This window comes from Pelodiscus sinensis, chromosome 13 (genome assembly GCF_052426305.1).
Source record: "Pelodiscus sinensis isolate ZL-2025 chromosome 13, ASM5242630v1, whole genome shotgun sequence".
Taxonomy (NCBI): domain Eukaryota; kingdom Metazoa; phylum Chordata; order Testudines; family Trionychidae; genus Pelodiscus; species Pelodiscus sinensis.
In genome coordinates this window covers 23180277-23196270 of record NC_143064.1, presented here as the reverse complement: position 1 = coordinate 23196270, position 15994 = coordinate 23180277, and the positions used below count along the sequence as shown (strand labels likewise).

Genomic DNA, 15994 nt, shown 5'->3' with positions numbered 1-15994 from the left:
TCAGTGTTACAGCGGCTGGTGAGGGTTGGGGAGAGTGGGGTGGTTCTCTGGACACTGTTGAGGGAACCATGTGGTGGCTCTTCCAATACGATTGAGAGTCCCATGGGTGCCGTTGCCTGGGATAAGGGGGAGGCGGGTAGGGGTAGTGTTGTGCATACCACACTGGTGGTGGAGGTGGCTAGGGATATGTGGCAGGACCAGACTCTCAAGGTGGACATCTCTGAATAGGGCCGGAGTGCTGGGATGAGAAGTGTCTGTGTGGTGTAAGGATGTTAAATATCGGTTAATTTACTAGTCGAGTAACTACTCAACTAGTCACTTCTGCATTCCTCCTTCAAAGTTGGAACTCCGCATGGAGCCCAGAGTCAGTGGGACTTCCTGCTGGCCCTGGGCTACATGCGACATGCCAGCTTTGAAATGTATGAGTGTCCCTAGTGGGGGGCTCTTGTGCATTACAAAGCGTAAGTGCCCGGATGGAGCCTGGGGTCAGCAGGGGACTCCAAGTCTCCAGCTGACTCCGTGCTCCATGCGACGCCACTGCTTTTAAGTGCTACGTGGAGCCGGGGTCAGCTTGGGACTCCACAGCTGATTCCAGGCTCCGGTGGGAACCTGGGATCTGGGGACTCCCCAGCTGACACTGGGCTCCGCGGAAATGCCACACAGAGCCTGGGGTCAGATGGGGAGTCCCCAGCTGAGCTTGGGCCCCATGCGGTGCTGCCACTTTGAAGCGGCGTTTCAAAGGGGCAGCGCCACACAGAGCTAGGGATCAGCGGTACAGCACTGCCCTTTTGAAATGCTGCAAAGTGGCAGAGCCGCATGGAACCCTTACAATGCTCTGATAGAGGCAGTGGGGGGGGGGGGGGGGGGGGGAGTGACTAGTCGATTCAACTATCTGATAAGCATTTGCTTATCGGATAGTCGACTAGTCATTAAACATCCTTAGTGTGGTCCAGTGCCAGCTTCACTAGGGGAGATTGGTGTAAACGGTGATCTATGAGAGTGCACGGAGTGTATCAAGGAGCATAGAGATGGAGGTGCTGAAGAAGGATGGCTAGTCAGAGGAGACTGGTGAGACTCTTGCGTCGGTTCCAAGCTTTGATGCGTAGTGGTCGATGCCACTGGCACTGTCGATAATAGGTGCTTTAGAAAAGAGATCTCAGGGCAAGGTCTCTCAGGTGCCATGTGCGGTGCCTGCTTTGGTGCTGGTCTGTGCCTCTGAAGTGTGACTGGTCTGGCCAGTATGGTCGGTGCCAACTGCTTTTGTTTGGGCTTTGAGTGCACCCTCTGCAAGAATGCACCAGCACCCACAATGGAGCACCCACGGGGACATGACTCAAAAAAGAAAAAATAGTTACATAACACAGTTCTGGTTTTGCTTGTTTTATGTATGGTATTTGTTTATACTGTTCATATATTTTCCTATTTGGTCTGTTCAATGGCTTAAAAGAATATAAATCAAATTCTGAAGAGAAATTAAATATCTCTTAAATCAAATAATTTAAAAATAGAGGTGTTCCTGATGATAAAGTCAGTCTGATATCTGAGACCCACGCCCTTCCTTCACAGAAGTAAGTAGCTATTTCTAAGAATCAACGATTAGAAAGCCTAAAGATTATGACAGAAAAAAATGTCTTCTACTATACAATCAGGAGATTTAAAATCTGAATATTCTGTTAAAAGTTAGAAGTGGAGAAAAGGATTATTTTCAAACATACAGAATGGGAAGTGATAGTCTAAGAAGGAGTACTGCTGAAAGGGACTTAAAGGTCATAGTGTTAAACAAATTAAACATGAGTCAACAGTGTGACACTTGCAAACATGATTCTAGGATGCATTAACAGGAATATTGTGAGCAAGACACAAGAAGTCATTCTTCCGCTCTTCTTTACCCTGATTAGGCCTCAGTCGGAGTAATGTGTCCTGTTCTGGGCACCACTTTTCAAGAAAGATGTGGAGAAATTGGAGAAGGTCCAGAGAAGAACAACAAAAATGATAAAAGATCTAGAAGAAGTGACCTACGAAGGAAGACTGAAAGAATTGGGCTTATTTAGTATAGAAGAGAGAAGACTGAGAGGGAACATGACAGCAGTTTTAAAGTATCTAAAAGGGTGTTACATGGAGGAAGGAGAAAAACTGTTCTCCCTTGGCCTCTGAAGATAGGACAAGAAGCAATGGGCTTAAACTGCAGCAAGGGAGATTTAGGTTGGACATTAGGAAAAACTTCCTGTCAGGGCAGTTAAGAACTGGAATAATTTGCCTAGGAGGGATTGTGGAATCTCCAACACTGGAGATATTTAAGAGCAGGTTAGACAGATACTTGTGAGGGATGATCTAGACAGTGCTTGGTCCTCTCTCGTGAGAGCAGGGGACTGGACTCAATGACCTCTCAAGATCCCTTCCAGTTCTATGATTCTGATTCAAAGTGATCTCTATAGACCAGCAAGTTGGGGATCTGCAAGTGAAATTAAATATTGGGAAGAATTTTCACTCTTTCACTGCAAATTGCACTGTTCATTGTAAGAAAATAAAATTTCTTTGAACTCTAAATGTGAGTCCTTGGAAAATACTCTGAAAAACAGAAGATTCAGGGGGTAGCTGAGTTAGCCTGTTCAGGATAAACTTTCAGGATAAAAAACAACAAATAGTCTTTAAAGTGCTACCAGACTAACAAAACATGTAGGCTGCATCTAGACTGGCAAGATTCTCAGATGCAGCTCTCTACACTGGCCGCTTGAATTTGCGCAAGAGCACTGACTTTGTAATGTACAAAATCAGTGCTTCTTGTGCAAATACTTTCATGCTCCCGCTCAGGGATAAGCCCTCTTGCGCAAGGATACCTGCGCAAGAGGGCCAGTGTAGACAGGCACCTTAATTTTTTGTGCAAGAAAGCCCGATGGCTAAAATGGCCATCGGAGCTTTCTTGCGCAAAAGCGCGTCTAGATTGGCACGGATGCTTTTGCATGTATGAATTTGAAGACTGGGCTTTATGGATTAGTTTGTAGTTATAAAAATGCCATCAGCAAATAGGAGCATTTAGACCAAACTTTTTCCACTGTGATAATTTAGATTTGAACTGAAGTCTCAAAGCAGAGCAAAGTTCAAACAAAGATTCTGGAAAGACTCCAGAAGCTGAGGTATATACTCATCTGTGTTTGAAGTTTAATCTTGTTTGGCGACTTATTCACCTACTTTTAAATTTAAAAAATGTAATTGTAGTAAAGAGAATATTTGAGTTAAACATTGTAAATGTTGCAAGACATACAATAAATGATGATTCCTTATCTGCGTGGGAAAGCAAAATCTAGTTATTATTAAGGCTACAATTTTTTCACTGAAGTCACAGAATATGTGACTTCCAGCAACCTCCATGGGTTCAGCACTCAGCAATCGGGGGCTACAATGTACCCTCATCTGGCAGCAGCGGGTACCCCACAACTCCTAGTGTCCACTGGCAGGAAGTGAACTTCAGAGTTCCCAGACACTGTGGGTGACAGGGAGACCCTAGAGTTGCCTAGCCACTGTGGGTGCTACAGGAAACACATACCCTCCCGAGTTCCCTATTGTGTCATGGATATTTTTAGAAAAAGTCACACACAGGTCACAGGATTTGGCCTTTTTCTTTATGACCCATGACTTTTATTAAAAATACTGATGACAAAATTTTAGCTTTAGTAGTCATCTGTTATTGTATTAAACAATTTCGTCAGAACATAATGCATTGCTTTATAGTACCTTGTTATTATTTTCACTAGAAGAATCCTCCTGAACCTTTATTCGTCGTCTTTTCTTTTTCTGCTTGTAACTGCGCTGATTTTCTTCTGCCTCTGCTTTCTTAGCAGATCTGAGAAATGGAAAAAAAAATGTCATAGATAAATAGGACAACACTGATGAATCAAATGTTTAATTTTTCATCTTATAAAATACTCTACTACCCAGAACAATGGTATATTTCTCTCTCTTCACCCTATAGACTCACATCATTTTACAACATGTACACCTGTCTATTTTATCAATTTTCAGTTTAGCCATTATATTCAATATGAAACATGCAAAACAATATATTCTTTTGTAATGCGGACCCCTTTACTATCTCTAGCTATTTGACAATGTTGAGTTATTGACCTTAGCAGGCAGTAATGTAGTAGGTTTACCAACTGGATCCCATAATTTCTAAAGGGAAAAAGGACCTATTGTCATTTTATGCTGAGTACTGTGCCACCTACATCAGTGTTTCTTAAACTTTTTAAGACCGAGGAACACCAAACAATATTTTCTTTTAAACGAGGAACACCAAGGATTTTTTTTTGTTGAGTTTAAAAAAAAAAAAAAGTCGGGGGAGGGGAGTTTTTGAGGGGGGAAAAAAAGGGTCAGGGGAAAGTTATTGAGAAGAGGGGGAAAAAGGGTGGCCATTTTCAATTCTGTTCTCCGCGACACACCTCCAACTGCCTCGCGTTAAGAAACACTGATCTACATTGTAACTAGTTTGCACCCATGAGTTCCATAGCAACATAGAATCAACTTTAGTGGTTTATTTTCTAAATGTTTTCACACAACACAAACAATAAGGTTATATCCTAGACAACATCCAATAAAGTCACTAAAACTTAATACTTATTTAGAACCCCACTGTTCCTTAACTGCAGCAAACATCTTAGAAAAACACCAAATGTTTTAATGATCTTAACCTCTTGCTTCCCAAGTCTTCTAATTACACAGATATAAAGAGGAAATTTGAATGTTGACATGAGGGATGTTAATGTATACTTGTGTACAGTTAACCAATAAGCCTGAGCTCACCGGTTAACCTGCACGGTTACATACCATGACCCCTGCTGCTTCTGTATCAGAGGCAACAGGGGGGAGGGGAGGTGGGAGCCAGTGCGCATGGGGAGCCAGCTTCTAAGCCGGCTTCCCACCTGACAGCTCCCAGAGCTGCCTGTCCCCCACCTCACTGCCTTCCACAGAGACAGTAGTGGGGGAGGTGAGGTAGTGATGTAACAGTGTAACCGATAAGCAAAAGCTTATAGATAAATGCTATAGACTACACACATTTCCACCCCCTGCAGTAAATTTTTTTAGCAGGCTGGCCAGCAGCTCGGCTCAATTCTGGCTCAAACCGGGTCCAGAACCTACCCTTGCTGCGGCTCTGCATTTTAAGTGTCGTAGGAGCAAAGCAGATAGACAGCCCAGCTCCGTTCAGGCTCACATTGGGTCCAGGAGCTCAGACCCACCCTAGACAGAGGCTGCTGCCACCCCACACTGCTGCCTCTTTATCAGAGGAAGCAGTACTGGGTGACAGGCAGTCAGACCACAAGGGGAGCTGGTTTTCAAACCGGCTCCCCTCGTTGACCAGCTCCCGTCTGGCACCCATCACTGCTGCCTCTGATACAGTGCCCTGCCCCCGGGGACTATAGAAAAAAAATTCATGAGGTTACTCGACTGTTAAATTAACCAATATTTAACATCCCTAGGGTGAGGTGCTGCTGCTTGCATAGTGTCAGCTTCCAAGCTAGCTCCCAGCACATGTCAGCTCTCACCAAGCTGACTGCCCCCTTCCCCAGAGGGAGGGCAGACAGGAGCTGATACATGTGGACAGTTGTCTTTCAAGTCAGTTCCCCATGCATACGGATTTTTGTAGAGTCACTGCTGCCTCTGTATCAGTGCCTACACACTTGCATGTAAATGTGTAACCACTGAATAAATCAGCAGTTACACTTTTGCAAAAACAAATGTATTTTAACATGCTTAGTTGACACTCAATTCAACTTCCAAGCTTGAGGTAAACCGCAGATTCTGAAACTCTATAACTTGAATAACTAAAATTTAGTATCTGATCCCAAATCCACTGAAGTCAATGTCAGTCTCTGGTTCAAGCTCTTAGAGCACACCTGAATACTTCAGACAGGGAATGTGACTGGACTGTAACTTCTCAATAACCAAATAGGGGGAAAAAAAGCTCGCCTCAGACTAGAACTAAAATTGATTTATACCTTGTTCTAGGACGTTGCTCATCTTCAGATTCACTGACTTCTTCACTAACTCCAGATTCTTGAAATTCTGAGTCATCAGAATCATCACTGCTCACTTCAAGAATAAAAAAAAAGAATAAATGGTACTCTGTTGTAATCTGGGGCTACAAGAGCTGGCAGCTCTGGTAGTCCCCCACAGGGCCAGCAGCCCTGGCAGACCCAGAGCAGTTAACTATGTAATCAATATAATTTTTATCAGTTACACTGTTAATATTTTTATTCATTTATTACATCCCTAATGTGAAATGAAAGCAATTTTACTGCTCCAGGCCAGGGTTGATGCAACTGAGGAGGCTTAAGACCAATGGGTCCTAGAGACTGGTCTGGCCATGCCTTAGTCTGTCATTTTATTTGCTAAAATAACATCTTAAAAGTAACAACCATATCACAAGAGACACAAAAATGAGAAGCTTTATGAGGGAACACTATTAACAATGCAATATAGGATAATTCATCCTTAGATACATGGAAGATTACTGATATTACTGTAACACTAAAAATATTACTACACTTTCAAATTGTGCAACAGATAATTTGCTTTCAATGTAAATAAACCATTTTCACTCTGAAATGCCAGGGTTATTGGTGTTTGCAGTGTTGCTATAGTAGTGTTGGTCCCATTTGATCCCATGGTTATTATATGTAAGAGAGCTGTACTAACAGTCATTCCCTTGCTCCCCTCTCTAAAAAAGGGTAGAAGCGCTGCATTCTTAGCTTACGACAACAAGAAAAATAAACCAAAGTTTAATTGAACCGTTACACTCGCAGTCCCATTTTTAATCACCTTAAAAGAGCTTAGGGGAATGTAGAGTTTAACTCTCTATGATGAAGGATATTTCTGGTGACACAAGGTCCATGTCTAGTGTGAGGAAGAGGTAGCAGTTACAGCAGAAAGAGAAAGAGAAATTGGTTTCTCCTGAATTATACCTATTTGATTTTCAGGACTGGTATTAAGATTTTATGGGGAGAGTACAGGAGAAGGGAGAGAGATTAAATAGAGTAAACTATACTGGAATATTCACTGTGTTTTAATAAACCAAGTAAATGAACAAAAACAGACAACAACAGAGTCTGGCACAACAGCACAAGAGGAGGTGCATAAAAATATATTTTAAAATTCCCAATTCAAAATTTGAGTTGTGTCCAAACTGTTCTAGTTTTAGATTGATTTAATTTAAATGGACTTCAAGAATATGGATTAAACATCATTATCTAATATATAAAGAAGAATGTTTGTATGTTTGTGCTCTATTAACTTAGGCACTATAAGACCTACCGCAACCAAACTTTCCATGGGATAACCTTTCCTCCGGAAGAAGGTTTTAAGGTACTTTTGGACCCTATCGGGCCCAATTTCAACCTGTAAAAATAAAAATAACCCGCCACGCTGCGCTGCAGGAGCAGCCCCGCCCACTCTGTCACGTGCCTGCCGCCTGTGGCCCCCAGCACCATCCGGGACTTGCTCCACCCCCATGCGCACAATGGCTCAGGCACCCGCCCTGCCCCCCATGGCTACAGTTACCAGATAGTCTTTAAAAAAAATAAAATAAAAAAAAATAATAATAATTAAAAAAAAACCACCACCCAGTGGAGAATTAAACCTTTGGTTTCCAGATACGTGTACCAGAGTTTGGACCAAGGACGCCGCTTTTAAGAAAAGTACCCCGATCAAAATTGAGAAACCCAGATGGTTTATAACCTAAAGTGACCCCGTAAGGGTCCTTCTGAATCCTTTGCTAGTAGAAATCAGATTCACTATGGATTGGACTCAGTTGAATGTGTCCAGAACGGAGCCGAAATATTTGCCCTACTCCCTTCCTATTTTACAAGCTTGGGTAAAGACACACCAAAGCCCCAGAGTCGAACCAAGCGAGATTTAGCAGACACTATATTGGGAGGAATTGGTGCTGGAACAAGAATTATGAATACAGTAGATCTAGAGGTAATTAGAAATAAACTGAGTGCCTTGTCAAAATTACAAGACAGTTTGATACATGAGCAGGCAGATACCAATGTGGATTTAGTGAAGATATGATTAGGTAACTTTAAAGCAACACAGAATTTATGGAAATGGTTAAATACCACCAGCTGGCTGACACAAAAAACAGCTGGAATTGGGAAATAAGACTGCCTTAGCTATGGGTTGCACGGAAATGCAAATTCTCAGTTTATCATCACTTGAACATAAAATGTTCTGGGTAATATCAGGCAATGTTAAAGAACTGGAACACCTTTTAAAACGAGCCATGAAGTAGGGCTATATCACTAGGCACATGTGTCTGGGATGAACTAGAAAATGTAACCCGTGTAATGTATAAATGGACAATGTGTATGTGTTGTATTCCGGGAAATAATATTTTGGGAGGATAACAGCATTAACCAACCACCAGTAGATGAATGTAGGTGCAATGCAAGCATCTTGTACACTAAGAATCACACTTATATCTTCCTAAGCTAGAGAAAACTCAGAGCACCCTGACTGCCCCCTTTGTCAACTTCTTTATCTCTCTCGGTTTGAATTGGGGAGAGTTAGTAGATCGTTTGCTATTAGAAGCAAAAGTCACACACCGTTTTTACAAAGAACTCAGCAGAATGTGGGAAGGCAAGTTCTCCAAATAATACATGCAAATGGAGATACGATTAAAATTGCTGGTGCTGAAAAAACTTACTGCTTATCACTGGTATATTTTTACAGGTTGGTCTCCCACATCTATGCTTCACCCATTGATGATTGTACTCATATTGTGTTGCATTTGCCTAATTGGAATGATATTCATGTGTTGCTGGACAAAAAGAATGTTTGTTAAATTGCAACCACTAGCTCAGATTGCCCCCCAGTATATAGCCATGAAACAATTATATAAGATATGATCCACTGAAGAATGGTTCTTGAGGCATCAAAAGGGGGATATGTTAGGACCGAAAGTTTTATTCTTTTTATATTTCTTATCTTAGGTTTAGTAATGTAAGGTAATATATATAATCATATTTAATATAGTAGTAATGTAGCAATAATATAGCAATATAAGGCATATATATTAACATACATTTAATATTTTACAAATTAAGTCCTTTCAGTTGGAGGTCTATTTTCTTTGTTCTGAAGTTTAGTAAATGTCCTAAAGTAGAAAAACAGTTCTGGGTATTGTGGCTGTGTTAATAAGATTAGAGGAATTCTGCTAATGTGCAAGGCCAAAGCCTTAATTGCTTGATTTACAATTGCAGATCTGTAATTTTGAAAGTCCTTGTAACATTGCTCATGTCTGTGAGAGGAGTGTGAATGTGTTGGGATGAGATGCAAAGTTATATCCAGATGGCCAAAGCAGGGGGTGAGTGAGTGTGGGGAAAGGCCAGAGGACGAGACAACCTGACTGCAGAGGAGCCATCTATAACCACTGATGTATATCCCCTACTCACAAGATGATTGGATAATTGGCAGATTGACGAACCATGAAGCAGAGCAGGCACCCCCAAAAGACAATTGATTACAGGATGAACCTTGGAAAATGTTTGGGAATGATTGACATCAATAAGATAACATTCCGGTCACAAGCTGACAGAGGAATCCATGGATTTCAACAAAAGAAAAGGATTATAAAAAGCAAGATGCTTTGCTATGGAACTTTGGGTTCATCTGCCATCATCTTGAGAGGAGTATCGGATCGATCGACCAACAAGGCCCTGCTGCCCCCTGTGCTCGATCTAGCCGGCGGGAAGCAGAGCTGGTTGGGGGAGATCAGGGTGGGGGGGTGGCCAATGGAAGCAGGGCTGGCCGGGGGAGATCGGGAGGAGGAGAACCGGCCAGCAGGAAGTAGGGCTGGGGGGAAACAGCCGGCAGGGAGAAGAACCGAGCCACGCCAGGTAACTCCAGCTAGTCTAATATATAAAGGAGAATGTTTGTATGCTAGTAACTTGGACACTATAAGAACTACTGCAACCAAACTTTGCATGGGATACCCTTTTATCCAGGAAAAGGTTTTAAGGTACTGTGGGAGGAAAGAGATGAGAGACTGACGCCTCTCCCTGGGGCTGCACGGGGTTTGGCAGTGTGGGGAGAAGCGGCTTCCCGGGGGAAGCTGCAGGGACAGTCGCTCACTAAGGCCGGCGGTGGGCTCGGATGCTGGCAACAGGCGTGCGGCTCTCTTCTCCCTCCCTCCCCTCAGGCTTCTCACCTCAGTTATATCAACTGTCTGCAACAGGTTGTTTTATACTTTTTTCTTTAATATATTTTAATCCCTATAGAACTCAGTGCAACTTTTCTACCAGTAAAAAAAAACGATAATGGACTACAAGCAGTCCCCGGGTTACGTACAAGATAGGGACTGTAGGTTTGTTCTTAAGTTGAATCTGTATGTAAGTCGGAACTGGCGTCCAGATTCAGCCGCTGCTGAAATTGACCGCCAGTTCTGACTTACATACAGATTCAACTTAAGAACCCCAAGCGTCCCCAAGTCAGCTGCTGCTGAAACTGATCAGCGGCTGATTCCAGGAAGCCTGGGGCAGAGCAACTCTGCCTCGGGCTTCCTGTAGTCAGCGCTGGTCAGTTTCAGCAGCGGCTGACGTGGGGACGCCTGGGGCAGAGCAGCTGGGGTGCTGCTGGGTTGCTCCAGTAGCACCGCTCCTCGGCGCTACTGGACCAACCCAGCAGCACCCCAGCTGCTCTGCCCCAGGCGTCCTGATTCAGCCACTGCTGAAACTGACCAGCAGCGGCTGAATCGGGACCTGGGGCAGAGCAGCTGGGGTGTTGCCGGGTTGGTCCAGTAGTGTCCAGAGCGGCACTGCAGGACCAATCGGCAGCGCCCCAGCTGCTCTGCCCCAGGGTCCACAACAAAAGCCTGGTCTGCTGGGGGGGGGGGGCACACTAGCTGCGCTCCTCCCCCCGCAGGAGACCAGGGACACGGGGAGCAGAGCCGCAGCGGCAGCGGGGTGCCGCGCCTCTGAGGCTTTGCTCTGGCAAAGCCTCAGAAGCGTGGGAACCCGCCGCTGCTGCGGCTTCAGTCCCGGTGCCCCTGGTCTGCTGGAGACGGTCTCCAGCAGACCAGGGGCACCGGGAGCAGCTTACGAACGGGGCTCTCTCGCCCCGGAGCTCGCAGGTAGCAATCCGCCACCTCGACCTCCGGGGCGAGAAAGCCCCGTTCGTAAGTGCGGATCCGACATAAGTCGGATCCACGTAAGTCGGGGACTGCCTGTACTGTTTTTCTAAATTTTGTTCCTCCACTTTCCCAAGCAACACCAGGTAACTCCAGCTAGTCTTTGAATAGGTTAGCTTTTGCACTTCTAATAAATCTTTCACAATTGTTTCATAGATAAAGTTTTTGAAAGACAATTTATGGACAAAAAAAATCCAATGACAACCACGCTTTTTTCCCTTATCTGTTCTCAATCTCAACTGCAAAACAAGAAACAACTAACAATGTAAAAGTGAGAGAGAAGGTAAGGGAAAGACATACCAAGGAATTCCAGGAAAACTTTTCCTCACTGTAAATCTCCATTATGCAACAAATCTGCATATCATTTAAGGAAATACAAATACATCTTGCCACACAAACATTTAAATGTTATACCTTTCCTTCTATTTTTGCGTTTGCCTTCTTTTGTGTCCTTAGATTTTCCCTTTTTTTCTTCCTCAGATTCTCCATCACTCATACTTAGCTTGTGTCTCAGCAGTCTGTGTCTGTATCTAGGCTTCTTAGATTCTTCATCATCTGAATCCGATTCAGAATTATCTTCCTTTTCATGATCCTCTGTTAGAGAGAAAAAGCAACACAGAACTCATACAGATCGCTATTTGCTCATTTGAGTTGCATTTCATCTATTAAGTAAGAAATATGTAAGCCAAGGAATACACACATGCACCTCCCCCTTTTATTTTTGCAGTGGAAATAGTTTGATCTTAGAGTTATCACATGGATTAATCAACAATGGCAATTTTATTTTCCAATCATACATCTTGTATACTTGAATGTCTTCTTGTCTTTTATTAATCAAACATTGTGTAGCACATACTTGGCTCTAAACTGATTATAAAGATATGATCACAAAGTACACTTTTACAGAAGTCAAACAGAGAAACCCAAAGACTGACTAACTTCAGTTTGGCAGGTGGCATCAAAAAATGTATGATGTTTGGGGACTGTTCACTGATTTTGCTGTTATCTTTCCCTGAAAGACTTCTGAAATTATGACAGATTCTAAAGCACCATTTTTTTCCTGCCATATTTTGGTGCTCACCGTCATCTTCTGCGTTTTCATTTTTCTTTCCAGTTTTCTTTTTTCCTTCATCTGATTCTTCATCTGAAGATGCATCCTCATCAGAGGAAAGATTGGCTTTGATTTCTTCTAAAAGCATTTTCTTGGCAATTCTTTGAAGTAAAACAAAAAATATGATGTATTCCATTGCTTACATAAGATTACATTTGTCATTCATTGATTTATGTAAATCAGAACTTCAGTAACAGCGTTGTGAGCTCAGAAAGAATTATGAATGAAGAGTAATCATGGTGGTAATGGGGGGATATTCTAAATGAAATTTCATATGTTAGACATAATAATTTACTTTTGAAGAAGTTTTTTGCAGTGCTCCCAAATAAGTACTTTCAAATTTAAACCATGTTCATTGCAGATTTTGTTCAAATGTGTTCTTTTAAACAACATCTAATAACTTAGGTCTATTTTATTCCCCTGCATTTGTCTCACCTTCAATATCCCTCATCTTTTCTAATCAACTGTGATGCAATATTAAGCTGAACAATTTTTAGTTCTATTGACCTCAAGAAAACGTAAATGTTGTGGGCCAAATCCCTAAACGATTGTTAGCAAAAACAGTGCTAAAGCAATGGTGAATCTCTGGACACTTTCCTCTATGCAATTAATGAGTGGTAAATGCAGCATTAAATCAACTCCTTAAAATTCTGAAAGTAAACAATATGCAGTAAACCACTCAATTTTTTACTCTCTCTCTCTCCAAATTTTGTTCCTAAAAAGCTCTTCCTGAGACGTGTTACAATCTTTCATGTCTGCGGATCTTGTGTTTCACAAATGATGCAGAAGGCGTAAGTGCAGTGTTTTATAGTACACCCAGGGTCTCTCAAGAAGATGGTTTAAACAGTTGAGAAAAAAAATCTACATCAGTAGAAAAATCACAAAAAGGGCCTCAAATCCCCTCAAACATCTGCCAGCATTATTTACAAGATCTTGCAAAAAAGGAAAATATAGGACGAAAATACGTACAGCAAAAAGTGATGAACAACAAATGGACAAGAAAACTGTGGGCTTTATCTGAATAAAGTTCTATAGTTCAAGGGGGGGGAGGGGGAATTGTCCCTCAGGTCCTATGGAATGCAAAACGAAAAGAATATTTTAAAATATTTCTACTGTCTCCAATGTTAACTGTAAGACTTCATGTGTTTTCCCATCAGATCCAATTATTTCAGCTGTAATGCTGACATTGTATACATCATACATATAAAAGTGTCTATGCCTAGTCAGAAACCCAGGTCATAAGCCAAGAAACTGAACAGATCTATGCTTCATTTGAAACTGGCACAGAAACAACTGATCCTGATGAGTTATTTTTTATGTCACACAACTAAAGTCAGTAATAGTCACTTTGGATTATAAAAAAAAATAAATTTATAGTTTATTTAATTTTCCAGGAAGCAATTTGTGCCTCAAAAGCAATGCAAATTTTTCAAAATCACTGTATTGTATTTTCCCAAAGTTTTTCCAATTACACTTCAGCTACGCAGTATTTTCCCTTTTAATACATGTTAATGTATTTTCAAATGAGAGTTCAAGACTAGTATATTTTGGTTATTCGTTTAAAAGTAAAGGGGGAATTTTTAAAAAAATTATCCGAGAGCATGAATGTTTGTAGTTTGTGCACCAAGACATGCTGATTTTCAGCATCCAGAGCAGAAATATGTCTACATTAAAGAATTATTTGACACATGTATAACAAGATGAGTCATGATGTAAAGCTATTTTAAAAAATAAATTTACCTAAAAAGTTGCTTTTAATTACTTGTATCAACTGACTTCACTTTGTGGACCTGACCCAAAATTTATTGAGGTCCTACTGACAAAGTCCCATTAATTTCAATTAGCTATGTATTAGTCTGTGTAGGAGAAATAAGATGAGAATACAAATTTTAAATGTTAATCAATGTAGCATCTAGCAGATGATTTTCTGTATTAGAAAATTAAAATCTTCCCTGGTTTGTAGCGTTTATGTACTTATTTACCCAGAACAGGTGCAATTTTCTTCAGAATGCAATGGTTTGGATTCTCAAAAAAGGGGAACTTTCAAGTATTTCCTTATTTTTAATTAACTTATATATGAAAGTTACAAAATATTTTAAATTATCTAGGCAATGTGGACACCACCAGTAGGCTTGCTAACTTTTACAGAAAGAACCCACTCAACAATGGGAAAGGAATAAATTTAGAAATCCTAATTTTAAATTTAGAAGTCTCGACACACTGTCCTGTAGCAGAGCATTCAAATGATTTCACAATATCCTCAATAGTGCTAAAAGAGTTAATAAAACTTGAAATTAGATAATTCTTACCTGCATTGCAAGCCATCTTTTAAATGTGCATGTATGTGTGTTTCTAAATAAAGTGGATTTTGACACTTTCACATTTACAGAATGTTTGGTGAGAGAAATCTAAAGAATACATTCATCAGAATTTCTTCATATGCATGCACTCTCGTATGTACGCACAGAATGCTATTTCTTCTCTATTCCAGAGTGCTTCTAAAGATACCAAAGTCACTGTCCACTGTACTTTCATCATCTGAACTTCCTCAGGTTGAATCATTTTAATGATCACTAATTAATAAGCATTTTTGAAGTTAGCATATTAATAGCTACATATTTCTATGGTCCACAAGGTACTTAAAAACACTCATTTTTCAGCTCCTGAATGACAGTTCAAACACTTCACATCAAAGGAGATGCTACTATTTATTTAGCGGAAACCAGATACAAATTTTGGTCCTCTAAAACTAGATTCTCTCTAGTATGTTCCACTGAAGTGGTGCTCTAGCCTGAAAATGTAAAGCATGTTTAGAAAGTAAGACTAAGTTTTCTACTTTTAATGTAATCCAAGGATTAAATATAAAGAAACAGGTCAACAATACCAAAGAGACAATGGTGAATAGATCAAACCCTATAAATGCTTCTGATGAATGTTTGCCATAACAGTATTCACATCATCATGTGAAATTAGATGTTCAGTTCTTGAAATTAGTTTTATTAAGTTAAATTATGTCTGGTCTCAAAATAATAAAAATCCATTCCAACTTCAGGTTCAACTTCTAAATCTTTAGAAAGCAATTAAGATTCAGGATTAACAGTTACCTACACCAACAAACTTTTATTCTTTTCAGCACTTGTTTCACCATCAAACTGTCAAAGTGCCAAAACAATACAGTGTGAAAATTTCTTCTCCCAACAAACCTGTGGGGAGGGGGGTATTAATTTTCTTGGAATCAAGGATTTTTAGCCAACATGAATTATAATGAAATGCTATAAAACTTTTAAATGAAAATAAAAATAAAAGTACAAGGTCACACAATCCATTTGATAGCACACTAGACTGCAAGTGAGGAAACTTGGATGCTATTTACAGCTCTGCCATTGATCCGCTGTGTGATCTTTAGCAAGTGTTTACAGCTTTGAGCTGTTCCCCACTCCCTGTAATATCTACATAGGCAGTAACCTCTGCGCAAGGACTGTTTTTCAAACTGTGTTTGCACAGTTCTTCACAAAATGAGGCCTCTGATTTCTATCAGGGCTTCTAACCACTAATGTAATACAAAAAATACTCTATGGTGTAATTTTAAATAAGTCATGGTTTAGATAGTCTTACTCTAACAATCGTGTTCTTGAAATATTCATTTGTAAATTATATTACAATTATCAAATTATTTGTTAATTTATGCCAGAAAAAAATTTAAG

General features: G+C 40.8%; 1 protein-coding gene across 7 annotated transcripts in view; it reads right to left on the bottom strand.

Annotated features, from left to right (window-relative positions):
* Nucleotides 1-15994, bottom strand: part of ATRX (ATRX chromatin remodeler) — a 203891-nt gene that overhangs the window by 85116 nt on the left and 102781 nt on the right. For all 7 annotated transcript variants that reach the window (XM_089781856.1, XM_006136187.5, XM_006136189.5 and 4 more), the window contains 4 exons: nt 12261-12391; nt 11594-11773; nt 5991-6084; nt 3733-3841 (listed from right to left, as the gene is read on the bottom strand). In XM_089781856.1, the coding sequence (XP_089637982.1) occupies nt 3733-3841; nt 5991-6084; nt 11594-11773; nt 12261-12391 (514 nt within the window). The remainder of the gene's footprint in view (nt 1-3732; nt 3842-5990; nt 6085-11593; nt 11774-12260; nt 12392-15994) is intronic.